We start from the raw sequence: 19,017 nt of genomic DNA, 5'->3' as shown, positions 1-19,017 counted from the left end.
GATGAGTCCACTCCCACTCCCCCTGTGTTTGGATGCTACAGGGGTAAAAATGACCATCTCCAGTCATACATGCCCAGGGACAGCACAAGGGAGACGGCCAACATCTCTGCCGCACACACCCTCCTCACCCTGGGGCAGGTTGAGGTGGAGCACTCCCTCACCCCAACGCCTCGTGGAAGTGCAGAGACAGAGGGAGAGACAGTTTTGGGTGGCTACAAGGGACAGATGGAGAGAGAAAACAGGGTGGAGACAGGAGAGGAGGCTGAGATGGAGAGAAAAGAGGTAAAGCAGAAAAAGAGAGAGACTGAGTCAGAGGTTGAGACCACCCAAACTGGTCAACGGACAGATGCAGATGGAGAGAATACGGAGAGGAGAGAAAGAGAAGAAGAAGGGAGAATGGAGGAGGAGAGGAACGAGATGGTTGGAAGACTTGAAGGGACGTCAAAGGCGAATCCAAGCAGAAGCAGCAAGAGGTCAACTAGACATCAGAAACATAGCGATAGTAGACGCAGGGAAGACACCGTGAAAACAGAAGAAGGGAAGAAAGAAATAGAAAATGAAAAGGAGGTAGTAAAGAAAACGGAGAAAAGAGAAACGAGTGAATTAGCAGTTAGAGGAGAAGAAGAGGAGGAAGTGAGAGCAACCGAAAACAAGATTGAAGAGAAAACAGAGAAAAATAAACAGAGACAGTCAAGGAAAGGACAAGAGAGACGAGCAGTGAATAGAGAACAGTCTGAAGAGAAAGAACTGAGAATGAGTGACAAAGAGGTGTTCAAGGCTACTACTGCTCCCAATATTAACACTGATAAAGTGAAGGTCACACTGAAGGAGCCTCAAGGACAGAAAACAGAGGCAGACAGAGAGACGTCGAAACAACGGGACGAAGCAAAGGATAAGACAGAAAAGCCAAGTACCATGACAGGTCCTATGAGAAGAGCAAGGAGGAAGAGCAAAGCTGCAGCGAAGGGGAAAGAGGAGTCATCGAAAACAGAAAACGTGGCAGAGAAAGAGGATGAGGCAAAAACGACAGAAAAGCCCAGTTTTATCCCAAGTCCTATGATAACCACAAGAAGGAAGAGCAAAGCAACAGAGAAGGAGAAAGAGAAGCCGAAACCAGAAAACACAACAAATAAAGTGACATCAGTAGAGACATATAAAGAAGAGGACGAAGGAAAAGAGGAAAGATCTGAAAGGCCCAGTCCTTTGATAACTCCTGTGACAAGAAAGAAAAGCAAAGATGCAGAAGGGAAAAAAGAAGGGAAGTCAAACACAAAGAAAGAAACTGGTGGAGAGACAGAGAAACAAGGGGATGAGGAGAGCACTGAAAAGCCCTGTCCCATGACTAGTACTGCGACAAGACGTATGATAAAAACCAGAGGAAACAGGAAAGCTGAAGAGAGTAAGAAAGAACAGATTCCACACACAGCTAAAAAAGAGGCCAAGGCTACCACCCCTAATATCTACACTGATAAAGAGAGGGAAGAGGGGGAGGACGTACCAACCTCAGGGAGGGTGGCGTTGAAAGAGACCAGTCCTATGACAAGAACAAAATGGGAAAAGAATGACGTAGAGAGGAAAAAGGAGAAGGAACCGAGAACAGCAAATATGGAGATAGATGGAGAGCTGGAGAACAAAGAGAGTGAGAAGATTGAAAAGCCTGGTCTTAGAACAAGTCATGTGACTAGAGCAAGAAGGAAGGATGTAGAGGGAAAGAAAGAGGAGAAACCAAAACCAGCAGAGAAAGAGACAGGAAAACAATGGAACGAGACAAAGGAGGAGAGGACTGAAAAGTCCTTTCCTATTACAAGTCACATGACAAGATCAAGGCATGCTAAAGCCGCAATGGCCAAGAAGGAGCAGGAGGAGGAAACGGCAAACACTGCAGAGGAGGAGACGGGGAAACACGGGGACGAGGTAGAAGAGCACCTGACAGAAAAGCTGAAAATAAAAACTATTGAGGGGGGCGGGACTATCGAGAATGATACGTTCGTAACCAACAGGGGTCCAAACGGTAAAGGGATGAAAAGGAAGGCGGGAGAGAGTGGGGATATGGGAGAGAAGGGGGAAAGACGACAAGTAGTGGTTCAATCTGAAGAAGGGAGCTATTTAGGGTTAAAAAAGCTTACAACTAAAAACAGGAGAGGACTAACAGAGGAACCCACCACCTCCTACAAAGCAAAAATAGAGAAGGTAGAAACAGATGCTAAGATAATGGGAAACGAAGGGACAACAGAAAACAAAAGACAGGAAGAGACCATTCCAGCATCCAGAACCAAACACAGTGAAGGGAAAAGGGAGATAGAAACAGTCATGTCCCCTGTAACCGAACGGAGGACAGGAAAAATAGAGGGGGGGAAAAGAAAGGGAGAGACCGTTCATCCTCCCATCCCAGCCAAGCTCAGTAAACTGGAGGAGGATGAACCAACACAGGCAGGGGGTCACACTCCTGACGAGAGGAGAGAGGAAGTGGAGCCCAAGAGAAAGGAAGAGATGGACAGAGCGAGAGAGAGATGGAGCCAGAGAGTGGGTAAAAGGTAGAGACTAAGTGAGAAGAGAGGGTGGAAGGAGGAGAGAAACAACCATCAAAGGAAAAGGAAGATGGCGTCTTTAAAAGAAGGCTACAGTGAAACAAAATGAGCCAGATGTACATATGTAATATTTAGTTTAATAGATTAAATGTAAAATACAATGTAAAATCCGGAGAATAGTCATTTACATCAAATCATTTGGTTTGTATATTTTTTCTTTAAAACATTACAAATGCACATACCACATCCCATTTCAAGCAATACAAAATAAGACAAACTCGTACTTTTATTAAAATGTATTACATTTATAAATAACTATCATGATACTATTTTTCCAGCATCTTGACAGACAGATCCAGAGAATTGTTTAACAATCACAGCTAGCCATGTACATTGTAAACAAGTCTTAGAGACCATATACAGTTGAAGTCGGAAGTTTACATACACTTAGGTTGGAGTCATTGAAACTCGTTTTTTTCAACCACTCCACAAATTTCTTGTTAACAAACTATAGTTTGGCAAGTCGGTTAGGACATCTACTTTGTGCATGACACAAGTAATCTTTCCAACAATTGTTTACAGACAGATTATTTCACTTATAATTCACTGTATCACAATTCCAGTGGGTCAGAAGTTTACATACAGTAAGTTGACTGTGCCTTTAAACATCTTGGAAAATTCCAGAAAATTATGTCATGGCTTTAAAAGCTTCTGATAGGCCAATTGACATCATTTGAGTCAATTGGAGGTGTACCTGTGGATGTATTTCAAGGCCTACCTTCAAACTCAGTGCCTCTTTGCTTGACATCATGGGAAAATCAAAAGAAATTAGCCAAGACCTCAGAAAAAATATGAAATAAATCATTCTCTACTATTATTCTGGCATTTCACATTCTTAAAATAAAGTGGTGATCCTAACTGACCTAAAACAGGGAATTTTGACTAGGATTAATTGTCAGGAATTGTGAAAAATTGAGTTTAAATGTATTTGGCTTAGGTGTATGTAAACTTCCGACTTCAACTATATAACCCATCTGACACACAAACACACTAGCTTACTATGAGTAATTCCCTTTGATTTCTTAAAGAGATACTGTTGAGCTGCCTTAGTTTTTTCCTCAATTTCTCAAAACGCTGTAAGCCCCATAGAAATAGAATTTCTAGAAGGGGTATCCCCATTCAAGTCACTGTTGAACAGGCAGCCATTTTAAGAGTAAGCCCATCCATATAGATGAATCTGTAATAACTGCCCAGTCCGTTCTAGGAATTATATCACTATGCTTCAGAGGTCCTTCAGTCAGTCGTCTTTCTTACTGGGCAGAGGAGAGCCGTTATCAGCCGTTTTGTAAGACAAAGCCGTTCCGTTGTCGCTAGGTGATCCTTCATTGTTGTTCCCCAATTTCCCTTTGGTCAGAGAGGGTGGTGGTGTGGACTCCGCCCCCTCAGGTGTGAAGTACTCGCTGATCAGTTTCTGATAGGTGGGGTGGGTGGTCAGCACTCTGAACAGGTCTTCTGTGGAGATACAACCACATAGCATTAGGGTTATTGTCGACAAGACTCTAGTTCAGGACAGTGTGACGAACAACTGGACATTGCTTTCTCAATTCATCTTTCCTCGATTCCTTGCATTCGCTCACCTTGCCTCCTTCTCATTGGAGAAAAAGGTATTTGGAACTTCTCGAATACTATTGAGAAGGAGGCGAGGGATCGCAGAAAGACGAATTGACAAACAGCCATAACTAGGGTCAAATCACAGACTTTGTTTGTGCCCAACAAACAGGTAGAGAAGTTTGTAATACACCACTAATAATCAAGATAAGTTTAAAGTGAATGTATTTGAATGTCAACATTGTTAATGGATGGGTGCCTTGGCTTACGTTCGGTGGGCGCTCCTCTCCTGGACAGTTCGGTGTACAGTTCCTCTGTGTGGTACTGAGGACTCCCCACTAGCGCCCCCATCAGGTCAGACACGTCCACTGCAGTCAGACTGCCACTACACTCTCGGTCATACAGCTGCAGACAGTTTACACTGGGTTCAAATATATACATTTATGTAAATATATACCATTTATATAGTGTTTATGTCAAATATCTTCATGTAGTTTATATCAAATATATTAATTCAGTTTATAGGTTAAAGCGTCCTCTTTATACCGTAGTAACTGTACATACCGCCTGGGTGCCAGTCTATTCCTGCTAAATCTACTCTACACAAACACTGGGGTTATAAATCTACCCTACACAAACACTGGGGTTATAAATCTACTCTACACAAACACTGGGGTTATAAATCTACCCTACACAAACACTGGGGTTATAAATCTACTCTACCCAAACACTAGGGTTATAAAATCTACTCTACACAAACACTGGGGTTATAAATCTACCCTACACAAACACTGGGGTTATAAATCTACTCTACACAAACACTGGGGTTATAAATCTACTCTACCCAAACACTAGGGTTATAAAATCTACTCTACACAAACACTGGGGTTATAAATCTACTCTACACAAACATTGGGGTTATAAATCTACTCTACCCAAACACTAGGGTTATAAAATCTACTCTACACAAACACTGGGGTTATAAATCTACTCTAAACAAACACTGGGGTTATAAATCTACTCTAAACAAACACTGGGGTTATAAATCTACCCTACACAAACACTGGGGTTATAAATCTACCCTACACAAACACTGGGGTTATAAATCTACCCTACACAAACACTGGGGTTATAAATCTACCCTACACAAACACTGGGGTTATAAATCTACTCTACACAAACACTGGGGTTATAAATCTGCTCTACACAAACACTGGGGTTATAAATCTACTCTACAAAAAACACTGGGGTTATAAATCTACCCTACACAAACACTGGGGTTATAAATCTACTCTACACAAACACTAGGGTTATAAAATCTCCTCTACACACACTGGGGTTATAAAATCTCCTCTACACAAACACTGGGGTTATAAATCTACTCTACACAAACACTAGGATTATAAAATCTACTCTACACAAACACTAGGGTTATAAAATCTACTCTACACAAACACTGGGGTTATAAATCTACTCTACACAAACACTGGGGTTATAAATCTACCCTACACAAACACTGGGGTTATAAATCTACTCTACACAAACACTGGGGTTATAAATCTACCCTACACAAACACTGGGGTTATAAATCTACTCTACACAAACACTAGGGTTATAAATCTGCTCTACACAAACACTGGGGTTATAAATCTACTCTACACAAACACTGGGGTTATAAATCTACTCTACACAAACACTGGGGTTATAAATCTACCGTACACAAACACTGGGGTTATAAATCTACCCTACACAAACACTGGGGTTATAAATCTACCCTACACAAACACTAGGGTTATAAAATCTACTCTACACAAACACTGGGGTTATAAAATCTACTCTACACAAACACTGGGGTTATAAATCTACTCTACACAAACACTGGGGTTATAAATCTTCTCTACACAAACACTGGGGTTATAAATCTACTCTACACAAACACTGGGGTTATAAATCTACCCTACACAAACACTGGGGTTATAAATCTACTCTACACAAACACTGGGGTTATAAATCTACTCTACACAAACACTAGGGTTATAAAATCTACTCTACACAAACACTAGGGTTATAAATCTACTCTACACAAACACTAGGGTTTTAAATCTACTCTACACAAACACTGGGGTTATAAATCTACTCTACACAAACACTGGGGTTATAAATCTACTCTACACAAACACTGGGGTTATAAATCTACTCTACACAAACACTGGGGTTATAAATCTACTCTACACAAACACTGGGGTTATAAATCTACTCTACACAAACACTGGGGTTATAAATCTACTCTACACAAACACTAGGATTATAAAATCTACTCTACACAAACACTAGGGTTATAAAATCTACTCTACACAAACACTGGGGTTATAAATCTACTCTACACAAACACTGGGGTTATAAATCTACCCTACACAAACACTGGGGTTATAAATCTACTCTACACAAACACTAGGGTTATAAATCTGCTCTACACAAACACTGGGGTTATAAATCTACTCTACACAAACACTGGGGTTATAAATCTACTCTACACAAACACTGGGGTTATAAATCTACCGTACACAAACACTGGGGTTATAAATCTACTCTACACAAACACTGGGGTTATAAATCTACCCTACACAAACACTAGGGTTATAAAATCTACTCTACACAAACACTGGGGTTATAAAATCTACTCTACACAAACACTGGGGTTATAAATCTACTCTACACAAACACTGGGGTTATAAATCTTCTCTACACAAACACTGGGGTTATAAATCTACTCTACACAAACACTGGGGTTATAAATCTACCCTACACAAACACTGGGGTTATAAATCTACTCTACACAAACACTAGGGTTATAAAATCTACTCTACACAAACACTAGGGTTATAAATCTACTCTACACAAACACTAGGGTTTTAAATCTACTCTACACAAACACTGGGGTTATAAATCTACTCTACACAAACACTGGGGTTATAAATCTACTCTACACAAACACTAGGGTTATAAAATCTACTCTACACAAACACTGGGGTTATAAATCTACTCTACACAAACACTGGGGTTATAAATCTACTCTACACAAACACTGGGGTTATAAATCTACTCTACACAAACACTGGGGTTATAAATCTACTCTACACAAACACTGGGGTTATAAATCTACCGTGCACAAACACTGGGGTTATAAATCTACCCTACACAAACACTGGGGTTATAAATCTACCCTACACAAACACTAGGGTTATAAAATCTACTCTACACAAACACTGGGGTTATAAAATCTACTCTACACAAACACTGGGGTTATAAATCTACTCTACACAAACACTGGGGTTATAAATCTTCTCTACACAAACACTGGGGTTATAAATCTACTCTACACAAACACTGGGGTTATAAATCTACCCTACACAAACACTGGGGTTATAAATCTACTCTACACAAACACTAGGGTTATAAAATCTACTCTACACAAACACTAGGGTTATAAATCTACTCTACACAAACACTAGGGTTTTAAATCTACTCTACACAAACACTGGGGTTATAAATCTACTCTACACAAACACTGGGGTTATAAATCTACTCTACACAAACACTAGGGTTATAAAATCTACTCTACACAAACACTGGGGTTATAAATCTACTCTACACAAACACTGGGGTTATAAATCTACTCTACACACACTTGGAGCAGAACTTACAGTGAATGCAGTTTGAAGGAGGGACTTAAAGCCCAGAAGGCCAGAGACTGATGTCACACTTAGATAGATCTGTCTGAGGTCCACCATGTCATCCTGGAACACACACACACACACACACATGGTTAACACAAACACACACAAGTTATGCGAAGTACACAACACCAAGGAATACTTATAGAAATCTACTACTTCAGTACTCTACACGTCTGTTGCTCTCTCAAACGGACAAGTTCATACGCCACACTTGACGCTGGTTGGTGGTGGCCAGTTTAACCTTGGAGTAGTTTACCTTGGAGTAGAGTCCACAGATCTTAGCAGCAGTCTGTCTGTCTGTCAGTCCCAGGAGAGGGGCCAGCTCATCCACACCAGCCCTCCAACCCTGTTCTGACTGACACCTGTCAATCATGTTACTCAGTGCTGCCTCCACCTCAGACTCACGGAGACTGAGGATGTGAAAGGGGAAGGGGGAGAGAGAGAGATGAGAGGGGGAGAGAGATTGGGGGAAGGAGCTGAGGTTAGCAGACAATCATTTAAGTCATGCACACAAGAAGGAAAGCACCTGCTTAGTCACCATCAAACACACACACAGCCATAGATCAAGAGTCTACCTACACACAAACATGGCCAAAAGTATGTGGACACACCTTCAAATTAGTGGATTCGGCTATTTCAATTTTATTTTATATAGCCCTTCTTACATCAGCTAATATCTCGAAGTGCTGTACAGAAACCCAGCCTAAAACCCCAAACAGCTAGTAATGCAGGTGTAGAAGCACGGTGGCTAGGAAAAACTCCCTAGAAAGGCGAAAACCTAGGAAGAAACCTAGAGAGGAACCAGGCTATGAGGGGTGGCCAGTCCTCTTCTGGCTGTGCCGGGTGAAGATTATAACAGAACCATGCCAAGATGTTCAAAAATGTTCATAAGTGACAAGCATGGTCAAATAATAATCAGGAATAAATCTCAGTTGGCTTTTCATAGCCGATCATTAAGACAGGTGTATAAAATCGAGCACACAGCAATGCAATCTCCATAGACAAACATTGGCAGTAGAATGGCCCGTACTGAAGAGCTCAGTGACTTTCAACGTGGTACCGTCATAGGATGCCACCTTTCCAACAAGTCAGTTCGTTAAATTTCTGCCCATTGGACTCTGGAGCAGTGGAAACACGTTCTCTGGAGTGATGAATCACGCTTCACCATCGGACGAATCTGGGTTTGGCAGATGCCAGGAGAACGCTACCTGCCCCAATGCATAGTGCCAACTGTAAAGTTTGGTGGAGGAGGAATAATGGTCTGGGTCTGTTTTTCATGGTTCGGGCTGGGCCTCTTAGTTCCAGTGAAGGGAAATCTTAATGCTACAGCATAAAATTACATTCTTGACGATTCTGTGCTTCCAACTTTGTGGCAACAGTTTGGGGAAGGCCCTTTCCTGTTTCAGCATGACAATGCCCTCGTGCACAAAGCGAGGTCCATACAGAAATGGTTTGTCGAGATCGGTGTGGAAGAACTTGACTGGCCTGCACAGAGCCCTGACCTCAACCTCATCGAACGCCGACTGCGAGCCAGGCCTAATCATCAAACATCAGTGCCCGACCTCACGAATGCTCTTGTGGCTGAATGGAAGCAAGTCACCGCAGCAATATTCCAACATCTAGTGGAAAGCCTTCCCAGAAGAGTGGAGGCTGTTATAGCAGCAAAGGGGGGACCAACTCCATATTAATGCCCATAATATTGAAATGAGATGTTCGACAAGCAGGTGTCCACATACTTTTGGTCATGTAGTGTACATACACATATATACACACACACACAAGTCTCTTACCCGTCTTTGTGCAGCAGTGAGAGAGTTTCTCTGGCAGGCGGTTCTAGGGGGAGGGAGAGCCCCCCCAGTTTTCTGGTAAGAACACGCCCCTCCATCACATGGTCTGTAGCTGGGATGCCCAGGGCCCTGATAGACACAAGAGGTTAGAGATGTTAGAATCATCTACACACCCTCATAAAATACATGCATCCAAAGCAAACAGATAGCCAAGTATACATTATGCAAATACTGAGGCAAAATTGACCACAACATGCCAAACAGTGGGAAACGTCCACAAAGAAACTACACACACACACACACACACACACCCACCGTCTTCAGGAATACTGTGAGCCGTAAGATGAAATTCACACACACACACACACTGAGGTAGAAATGCTGTGTAGACTCACTTGGCCATGAGTTTCTGGACATTGTCTGCATACAGATTAGGGTCATCCTTCTCCTTCTGGGAGGGGGTGTATACTGGCAGGTACTGTAGCCAATCAGAGTACAGGATATTAATACTGACAAGTACTGTAGCCAATAAGAGCACATTACATTTTTCTGACAGGTATTACAGCCAATGAGAAAACAGGACATTTTTCTTCTGTGAGTGGTCATTCTGATTATGGACAATATGGCCTTACCTCAATAGTAACGTTAGTGTAGAACTGAGAGCAGGTGTGCCACAATGCCTCAACCCTGGAGGGAAAAACACCACCACCAATCAGTGAAATATCATATATCGACAACTTGTTTCCAATAATATGGATGTTAAATGGAGATTTGATAATGAAGTTGAATGATTATCATATGTTTTTATTTCATATAGATGGTGTCTTACCAGGTAGTTCCCGTGTGGGTCCAGCGTACAGTATCCTAGAAAACAAGCATGCTTAAAAAAAAACGCATAGAAATAATAACTCTAGAAGGTAAACTCACATGTGCAGACAGTACATCACCTGATTCTGTTCAGAACATTGCATGGGCCTACATGTGACTCAGACTCAGTTCAAAATACACCCTGTACAGCAGGGTTCCCCAACTGGCGGCCCGTGGTTTTATTTGGCCCCTCAAGTTTTCTGAGCAACAAATACAATTTTCATTGTTGGACATTAGACTGTAAAAACACCAGGAAATCAGCTCCAAGTGATTTTAATTTAATAAATTATTTGCAATTATGTTCCGGCCCCCCGACCATCTGCTCCAGAAAGAAGAAAAAAAATCGGCCCGCGGCTGAATCTAGTTGATGATACCTGCTGTACAGGCATTCTGTGGTGACATGGGAGTTCCAACATCCACAAACATTAACTATGATTAGAAACCAAACCACATGGTATTTTCCTACGACCAGTTAGGGTGCTCTCAGGCCCAATGCGCTCCACAATCCCAACCTCAGCCATTAGTGGGGGGAAATGCAAAACTGACCCAAGATCAGCATCTACGGCCAACTTCAAGTTTTAATGTCACGTGCACAAGTACAGTGAAATGCCTTTCTTGCAAGCTAACCCCAATAATGCAGTAATCAATAACAATGTAATACTAAAAATAACAAGGTAGAACAAAAACACAACATATACAAATAAGAACTAGGAACACAATAAAGTAAGAAAGCATACTATATACAGGGTCAGTTCCACTACCATATTTACAATGTGCAGGGATACTGGAGTGATATAGGTAGATACAGTGGGGGGGAAAAAGTATTTAGTCAGCCACCAATTGTGCAAGTTCTCCCACTTAAAAAGATGAGAGAGGCCTGTAATTTTCATCATAGGTACACGTCAACTATGACAGACAAAATGAGAAAAAAAATCCAGAAAATCACATTGTAGGATTTTTAATGAATTTATTTGCAAATTATGGTGGAAAATAAGTATTTGGTCAATAACAAAAGTTTCTCAATACTTTGTTATATACCCTTTGTTGGCAATGACACAGGTCAAACGTTTTCTGTAAGTCTTCACAAGGTTTTCACACACTGTTGCTGGTATTTTGGCCCATTCCTCCATGCAGATCTCCTCTAGAGCAGTGATGTTTTGGGGCTGTTGCTGGGCAACACGGACTTTCAACTCCCTCCAAAGATTTTCTATGGGGTTGAGATCTGGAGACTGGCTAGGCCACTCCAGGACCTTGAAATGCTTCTTGCGAAGCCACTCCTTCGTTGCCCGGGCGGTGTGTTTGGGATCATTGTCATGCTGAAAGACCCAGCCACGTTTCATCTTCAATGCCCTTGCTGATGGAAGGAGGTTTTCACTCAAAATCTCACGATACATGGTCCCATTCATTCTTTCCTTTACACGGATCAGTCGTCCTGGTCCCTTTGCAGAAAAACAGCCCCAAAGCATGATGTTTCCACCCCCATGCTTCACAGTAGGTATGGTGTTCTTTGGATGCAACTCAGCATTCTTTGTCCTCCAAACAAGACGAGTTGAGTTTTTACCAAAAAGTTCTATTTTGATTTCATCTGACCATATGACATTCTCCCAATCCTCTTCTGGATCATTCAAATGCACTCTAGCAAACTTCAGACGGGCCTGGACATGTACTGGCTTAAGCAGGGGGACACGTCTCGCACTGCAGGATTTGAGTCCCTGGCGGCGTAGTGTGTTACTGATGGTAGGCTTTGTTACTTTGGTCCCAGCTCTCTGCAGGTCATTCACTAGGTCCCCCGTGTGGTTCTGGGATTTTTGCTCACCGTTCTTGTGATCATTTTGACCCCACGGGGTGAGATCTTGCGTGGAGCCCCAGATCGAGGGAGATTATCAGTGGTCTTGTATGTCTTCCATTTCCTAATAATTGCTCCCACAGTTGATTTCTTCAAACCAAGCTGCTTACCTATTGCAGATTCAGTCTTCCCAGCCTGGTGCAGGTCTACAATTTTGTTTCTGGTGTCCTTTGACAGCTCTTTGGTCTTGGCCATAGTGGAGTTTGGAGTGTGACTGTTTGAGGTTGTGGACAGGTGTCTTTTATACTGATAACAAGTTCAAACAGGTGCCATTAATACAGGTAACGAGTGGAGGACAGAGGAGCCTCTTAAAGAAGAAGTTACAGGTCTGTGAGAGCCAGAAATCTTGCTTGTTTGTAGGTGACCAAATACTTATTTTCCACCATAATTTGCAAATAAATTCATTAAAAATCCTACAATGTGATATTCTGGAGAAAAAAAATCTCATTTTGTCTGTCATAGTTGACGTGTACCTATGATGAAAATTACAGGCCTCTCTCATCTTTTTAAGTGGGAGTACTTGCACAATTGGTGGCTGACTAAATACTTTTTTCCCCCACTGTATGTATAGGGGTAAGGGGACTAGGCATCAGGATATAAGATAAACAGAGTAGCAGCAGCGTATATGATGATTGTATGTGAGTGGCTGTGTGTAGAGTCCGTATAAATATACAGTCAGGTCCATAAATATTTGGACATTGACCAAGTTATTATTATTTTAGCTGTCTACCACATCATATTGGAGTTGAAATTAAATAATGAATATGAGCTGACAGTGCAGACTTTCAGCTTTAATTTGAGGGTATTTACATCCAAATTGGGTAAACGGTGTAGGAATTACAGCAATTTCTATATGTGGTCCCCCCCTTTTAAAGGGATCAAAAGTAATTGGACAATTGGCTGCTCAGCTGTTCCATGGCCTGGTGTGTGTTATTCCCTCATTAGTTCATTTACAACTAAGCAGATAAAAGGTCTAGAGTTGATTTCAAGTGTGGCATTTGCATTTGGAATCTGTTGCTGTTAACCCTCAATATGAAGTCCAAAGAGCTGTCACTGCCAGTGAAGCAAGCCATCATTAGGCTGAAAAATCAAAACAAACCCATCAGAGAGATAGCAAAAACATTAGGTGTGGCCAAATCAACTATTTGGTATATTCTTAAAAAGAAAGAACGCACTGGTGAGCTCAGGAACCAAAAGGCCCGGAAGACCACGGAAAACAACTGTGGTGGATGACAGAATAATTATTTCCCTGGTGAAGAAAAACCCCTTCACAACAGTTGGCCAGATCAAGAACACCCTCCAGGAGGTAGGCGTATCTGTGTCAAAGTCAACAATCAAGAGAAGACTTCACCCTTTTATCACAAAATGTAAACCATTGGTAAGCCTCAAAAACAGGAAGACCAGATTAGAGTTAGCCAAAAAACATTTTAAAAAAGCCTGTACAGTTCTGGAACAACATCCTATGGACAGATGAGACAAATATCAACTTGTACCAGAATGATGGGAAGAGAAGAGTATGGAGAAGGGAAGGAACTGCTCATGATCCGAAGCATACCACCTCATCTGTGAAGCATGGTGGAGGTAGTGTTATGGCGTGGGCATGTATGGCTGCCAATGGAACTGTTTCCCTTGTATTTATTGATGATGAATTCTGAAGTGTTTAGGGCTATATTATCTGCTCAGATTCAGCCAAATGCTTCAAAACTCATTGGACGGTGCTTCACAGTGCAGATGGACAATGACCTGAAGCATACTGCGAAAGCAACCCAATACTTTTTTAAGGCAAAGAAGTGGAATGTTCTGCAATGGCCAAGTCAATCACCTGACCTGAATCCAATTGAGCATGTATTTCACTTTGCTGAAGGCAAAACGGAAGGCAAAACGCCCCAAGAACAAGCAGGAACTGAAGACAGCTGCAGTAAAGGCCTGGCAGAGCATCACCAGGGAAGAAACCCAGCATCTGGTGATGTCTATGGGTTCCAGGATTTGCAACCAAGTATTAAAACTCACCATTTAATTGATGATTATGTTAGTTTGTCCAATTACTTTTGAGCCCCTAAAATTGGGGGTCTGTGTATAAAAATGGTTGTAATTCCTACACGGTTCATACAATAATTTTGACAAAATCCTTAAATTAAAGATGAAAGTCTACAATTAAAGCACATCTTGATTGTTTCCTTTCAAATCCATTGTGGTGGTGTACAGAGCCAAAATGATGCAAATTGTATCACTGTCCAAATACTTATGGACCTGACTGTATTTGCAACTTCACCCTACACCTTCCGCTGCGTCAGCATATAAACTACTAGTGACAGTGCTGCCGCACCCGGACAACATACTTCCCTGGAGGCAGCGGTTCGATCCCTCCGTTCAATTTCTCTGCTGTATACCAATACTGACACAGTCCAGTCTACTCACCAGTTTGTTGGGGTAGTGCAGCAGAACTGGTTGGACTGGGACTCCAGCCAGGAAGGCACCTAGGAGAGAGGCAGAGGACAGTAAACCAGTCAGCTCCCCCCCCCATGTAACACATGCCATCCATTCCTTTAGGTTTAGCAGAAGAAGTGACATTCTTAATTATGTTCTCACCAACCCGTCACAAAAGTGCAAACCCCACCCATCTGGCACCCTAGGCAAGCTAAAGCAAAGGATTAAAGCATTTGAAAGATTTCAAATAGTATTTGAACCCAGGACTAGATCTCACCAGGTTTGAACTTTATGAGAACGGTGCCGTTTGTAGTGGTGCCTTCTGGGAACATCAGCATCTGACCATGAGAGAGAGGGAGACTGATTTATGAATAGAGCCAATGACAGAGATGGGAAGTGAGAAAGCAAGGGAGTTGGTAGAACCAGTTCTATGTTGTCCCATCAGTAAGGTTCATTAGGAGGACGGAGGGAAAGTGAGATAGTGACTGATGAATAGAGAGGTGTGTTAAACCAGTTCTATGAAAGCTGTCCCGTCATCAGTAAGGTCCATTCTTCGCGAACAGTAACGTGACATACCGGTATTGCAAGTTAACTCAAGAGTCTAAACAAAGTCATCGTGCTATATGACGCAAGACTGATGCAGTGAGGTTACATATGTGTAACTGGCGGGATGTGAGCCCACGTCTCCCATGTGGTAATCCAATGTCTTAACCATTAGACCAAGAGGAAATCCTTGTAGTCTGCTAGCAACAATCACGTTTACATGTCTCAGGCAGAGCTACTCCGTTACACCAGCTCCCCCATTGGCCCTAATGACCTTTGACCCCTGCCCTCTGATTCCTGCTTACCTGCGGCCAGTAGCCATTGGAGGTGAGCCTCTCTTTGATCTGAACGACAGCCTGTTTCCTGGACTCTGGATTCTTCCTGTTTACCAACACTGACTGGTTAAACTCCAGGAGGGCTGAGAGAGAGAAGAGAAACCATACACAACACTGTTATAATGTGACATAGCCATAATGACATGATCATTATATTCATTAGGACACAAATGCCACTGAAGGCCTGTGCTACTGAAGAAAGGAGAGGGAGAGATTCTTACTCTATAGAGAGAGAGAGAACAGAGGGAAATGTGGGAGAAAGAGAGGGAGAGAGAGAGAGTGAGTGAGAGAGAACAGACAGGGAAATGTGAGAGAGGGTGAGGAAGAGGGGGGAGAGGAGAAGGGGATGGAAAAGGTGAAAGAAAGAGGGAAGGTGGAGAAAGAGAGGACAAGAGAATAAGAGGGAAAAAGGTTAAAGAAAAAGAGGGAGAAATAGAACTTAAGCACACATACAGAAGAGTCATGAGGCAATAGTTTGTTTTAGGAGTTGCTTTCATACTTTCTCAATACACTTTCCAATACCACCTTTGCCATATTTAGTCTTACTAACAACTTTCCAATTCCATCCCATCTCTCCTTCCTTTCCCAACCTCCATCCCTCCCCCTCTCTCATTCTCCATCTCACCCCAACAGAGCAGAATGATGTTGCCCACAGTGTGGCATTGTATCCATAGTGATTAAGGATACGATTTGAAGAGGGTAATCGGATACTGGATGTCTGTCTTTAAAAAGGCAACTTTGACCCAAAGCCTCTCCCAGTCTCCCACATAACACTCACCCCCTATAACAGGAATGCTTTGGTTTTCCGATCTAGACACCACCGTAGCCAGCTGAGTTTCCGGCAGCACCAACATATCCAGGAAGCTACTGTGCGGCGCCACCGCCAGCACAGGAGCCTCCTTATGCCCCGCCCTACGACCTTTGACCCGGACCCAGATGAACCCCAGGAAGAAAAACACTGCCCGGCTAAGGAAACGGATGATGGGGTGTAGTAACCATCTCCTCCACCCAGTCGTTACTGGCCGGGACCGTTCTTCCTCTGAGAGGCCAGCCAATCGGAGCCGGGCAATTGGCCACATGATCAGGAAGCAGAGGGCAGCCAGAAAGAATCGTATGGGGAACAGGATGGAGCCCAACACCATGCCCTGTGGATGGGAGGGACAGGGACATGATCACATATGGAGGATATTATGTTGCATGGGGCAGGCTACAATGTATCATATATGCATTGCACACACAGAGACATACATCCCTTTTCTATTCATTTGGACAGTGAAGCTAAAACTTTTAATTTGGCTCTATACTCCAGCATTTTGGATTTGAAATAAACTGTTTCATATGAGGCGACAGTACATAATGTCACCTTTTATTTGAGGGTATTTTCATACATATCTGTTTTATTTGAAGGTGTCATATAAGTATTTGGCCAAATTCGCTTATAATGTATTAAAGTAGTCAAAAGTTTCGAATTTGGTCCCATATTCCTAGCACGCAATGACTACATCAAGCTTGTTGACGCATTTGCAATTTGTTTTGGTTGTGTTTTCGGATTATGTTGTGCCCAATAGAAACTGAATGGTGAATAATGTATTGTGTCGTTTGAGTCACTTTTATTGTAAATAAGAATACATAATATATTTCTGAACACTTGTACATTAATGTGATTGCTACCATGATTACGGATAATCATGAATCAATCGTGAATAATGATCAGTGTGAAAGTAAGTGGCATAAATATCATAATGTAGCCTGCCGGGCAGCCGCTATGTTTGGACAGTGGAGATCCATAACGCCCACTAGCGGCTGCCCAGGCTGGGGGTATGATCTTCGTGCATCTCTTACCACATTTCCTCAAGCATAATAAGACAACTCACCCTTATTCTCTGCGCCCTGGTCAGTTTCAACTTGTGCACAAATGGGTGTGGGTAATCAGACGTTGCTTGGTGACTGTTCCGCCTCTCCATGGCGACTAGGCAAGCCTTGACAGACCAAAATAGATTTAAAAATAACCCTTTCAAGTTTGTTGTGCGAAGTATTCACTGAATGGTAAGAAATATGCCGGTGCGTCGAAAGTTTAATTTCACTGCAACTGTTTTGCTTTGCGTAAAACCTGTTATCTCAAAAGTGTCTCTCTCAAAATGGATCAAGATACAGAGAGAGAATGCCAGTGCGAAGGACAGGAGATCGAGTGCGAAAGCTGGTTGGATAAAAAATTAATAAAGACAAGTTCAAAATTAAAACTAGCCAAGTGAAAACGAAGATGTGAACCCGTTCAAAACTGTAAAAACAAATTACCAAACGTTGACTTATTGTACTCCAAAACAATGAACTTTATAAGAAAGGTGCGCTAGCGTCCTTGCACATGGCGTAAAAGAATAACAACAACTTGGGTAGTTAGCCCATCCTTTTAACATACCACACCTGTCACGCCGTCAATGGGCGGATTCGATTATGCTGAGCCGCGGGACACCGGCCTATGGCCCGTGACGTGAACGGGTAAAAGCGGCAAGGGAGGAGCGCCCTTCTCAAATCGAACAGTAATCTGCGCGGCTTGGTCATTGTCAACAAGGCAGCATGGTGCCTCGTCCAGAAACATACATATCGTTTTCATAAAGTATATTTTTGAATTTTCAAAAGACTTTTCATTGGGAAGGCAGATATGGCAATCACTTTTGCATGTGGAAACACATAATCCTACTCATTACCCCACTTGCTTAATTACGTCACTTTTGTTTTGAGCAGACGTCGTCGTGGGCTTTGAACCGGGCACATGGCTCACGCTTAGGAGGCACTCCGGTTCCAAAACGAATGCAATCAATCAACTTTCACCCGGTGCAAAACACGCCTCACCGGGCACCCGAGGCAGATTAATCGAATCCCCACACTGACAACCCTGCAACCACCACAGCCATGCCGTAGTACCAACAAGTCGAACCGGTTAAAAAGTCTCAAGGGATAAAGCTCGGTCACTTGTACAACATGTTTAGCCTATAGGCCTACGCCCAATCGAACGACAGTCATCTAATTAGGATGTTAAAGTTAATGTATCATGCCAAAAAACGATTGATAACTTAGCCTATTTAATAAGCTTGCCAGTAAACATGTTTTGAGAAAATAGTCACCCTAGGTTGCATTGCTAAATGACGCATTGTCTATTCTCATACACCTAATATTGGAGAAATGTTGTGTTCGATTAGAATGTCAGTGTAACATCATGTTCCATCATCCAATCTCAGTCAACAATATTTAGGCCTACATAGCAAAATGAGATATGCTATAGAACATAAAACAAACAACAACAAGGTAAATTGTATGGAGGACCAAATCTGCCATAATTAG

The 19,017-nt window shown here is 42.4% G+C and overlaps 1 protein-coding gene across 1 annotated transcript; it reads right to left on the bottom strand.

Moving 5' to 3' along the window:
- Nucleotides 1–3,507: 3,507 nt before the first annotated feature.
- On the bottom strand, nt 3,508–18,034 carry lpcat4 (lysophosphatidylcholine acyltransferase 4). The gene is made up of 13 exons (XM_041868040.1): nt 17,553–18,034; nt 16,457–16,823; nt 15,649–15,761; nt 15,078–15,138; nt 14,792–14,850; nt 10,490–10,524; nt 10,293–10,347; nt 10,056–10,138; nt 9,664–9,789; nt 8,130–8,283; nt 7,841–7,933; nt 4,406–4,541; nt 3,508–4,040 (listed from the first exon to the last, which is right to left on the bottom strand). The coding sequence occupies exons 1-13, from the start codon at nt 17,640–17,642 to the stop codon at nt 3,826–3,828; spliced, it is 1,587 nt and encodes a 528-aa protein (XP_041723974.1). The 5' UTR covers nt 17,643–18,034; the 3' UTR covers nt 3,508–3,825.
- Between the last annotated feature and the right edge of the window lie 983 nt (nt 18,035–19,017).

This window comes from Coregonus clupeaformis, chromosome 39, assembly GCF_020615455.1.
Source record: "Coregonus clupeaformis isolate EN_2021a chromosome 39, ASM2061545v1, whole genome shotgun sequence".
Taxonomy (NCBI): Eukaryota; Metazoa; Chordata; class Actinopteri; order Salmoniformes; family Salmonidae; genus Coregonus; species Coregonus clupeaformis.
This window is presented reverse-complemented; position numbering and strand designations above follow the sequence as displayed.

Bases quoted from the DNA above. Each gene is read 5' to 3' on its own strand.
- lpcat4 (XM_041868040.1), bottom strand. From the start codon at position 17,642: ATGGAGAGGCGGAACAGTCACCAAGCAACGTCTGATTACCCACACCCA. The intron at 10,525-14,791 runs GTGAGTAGACTG...CTTGTTTTCTAG, and splicing joins TGCACTACCCCAACAAACTG to GATACTGTACGCTGGACCCA. The intron at 8,284-9,663 runs GTAAGAGACTTG...TCACATCCTCAG, and splicing joins TCACTGCTGCACAAAGACGG to TCTCCGTGAGTCTGAGGTGG.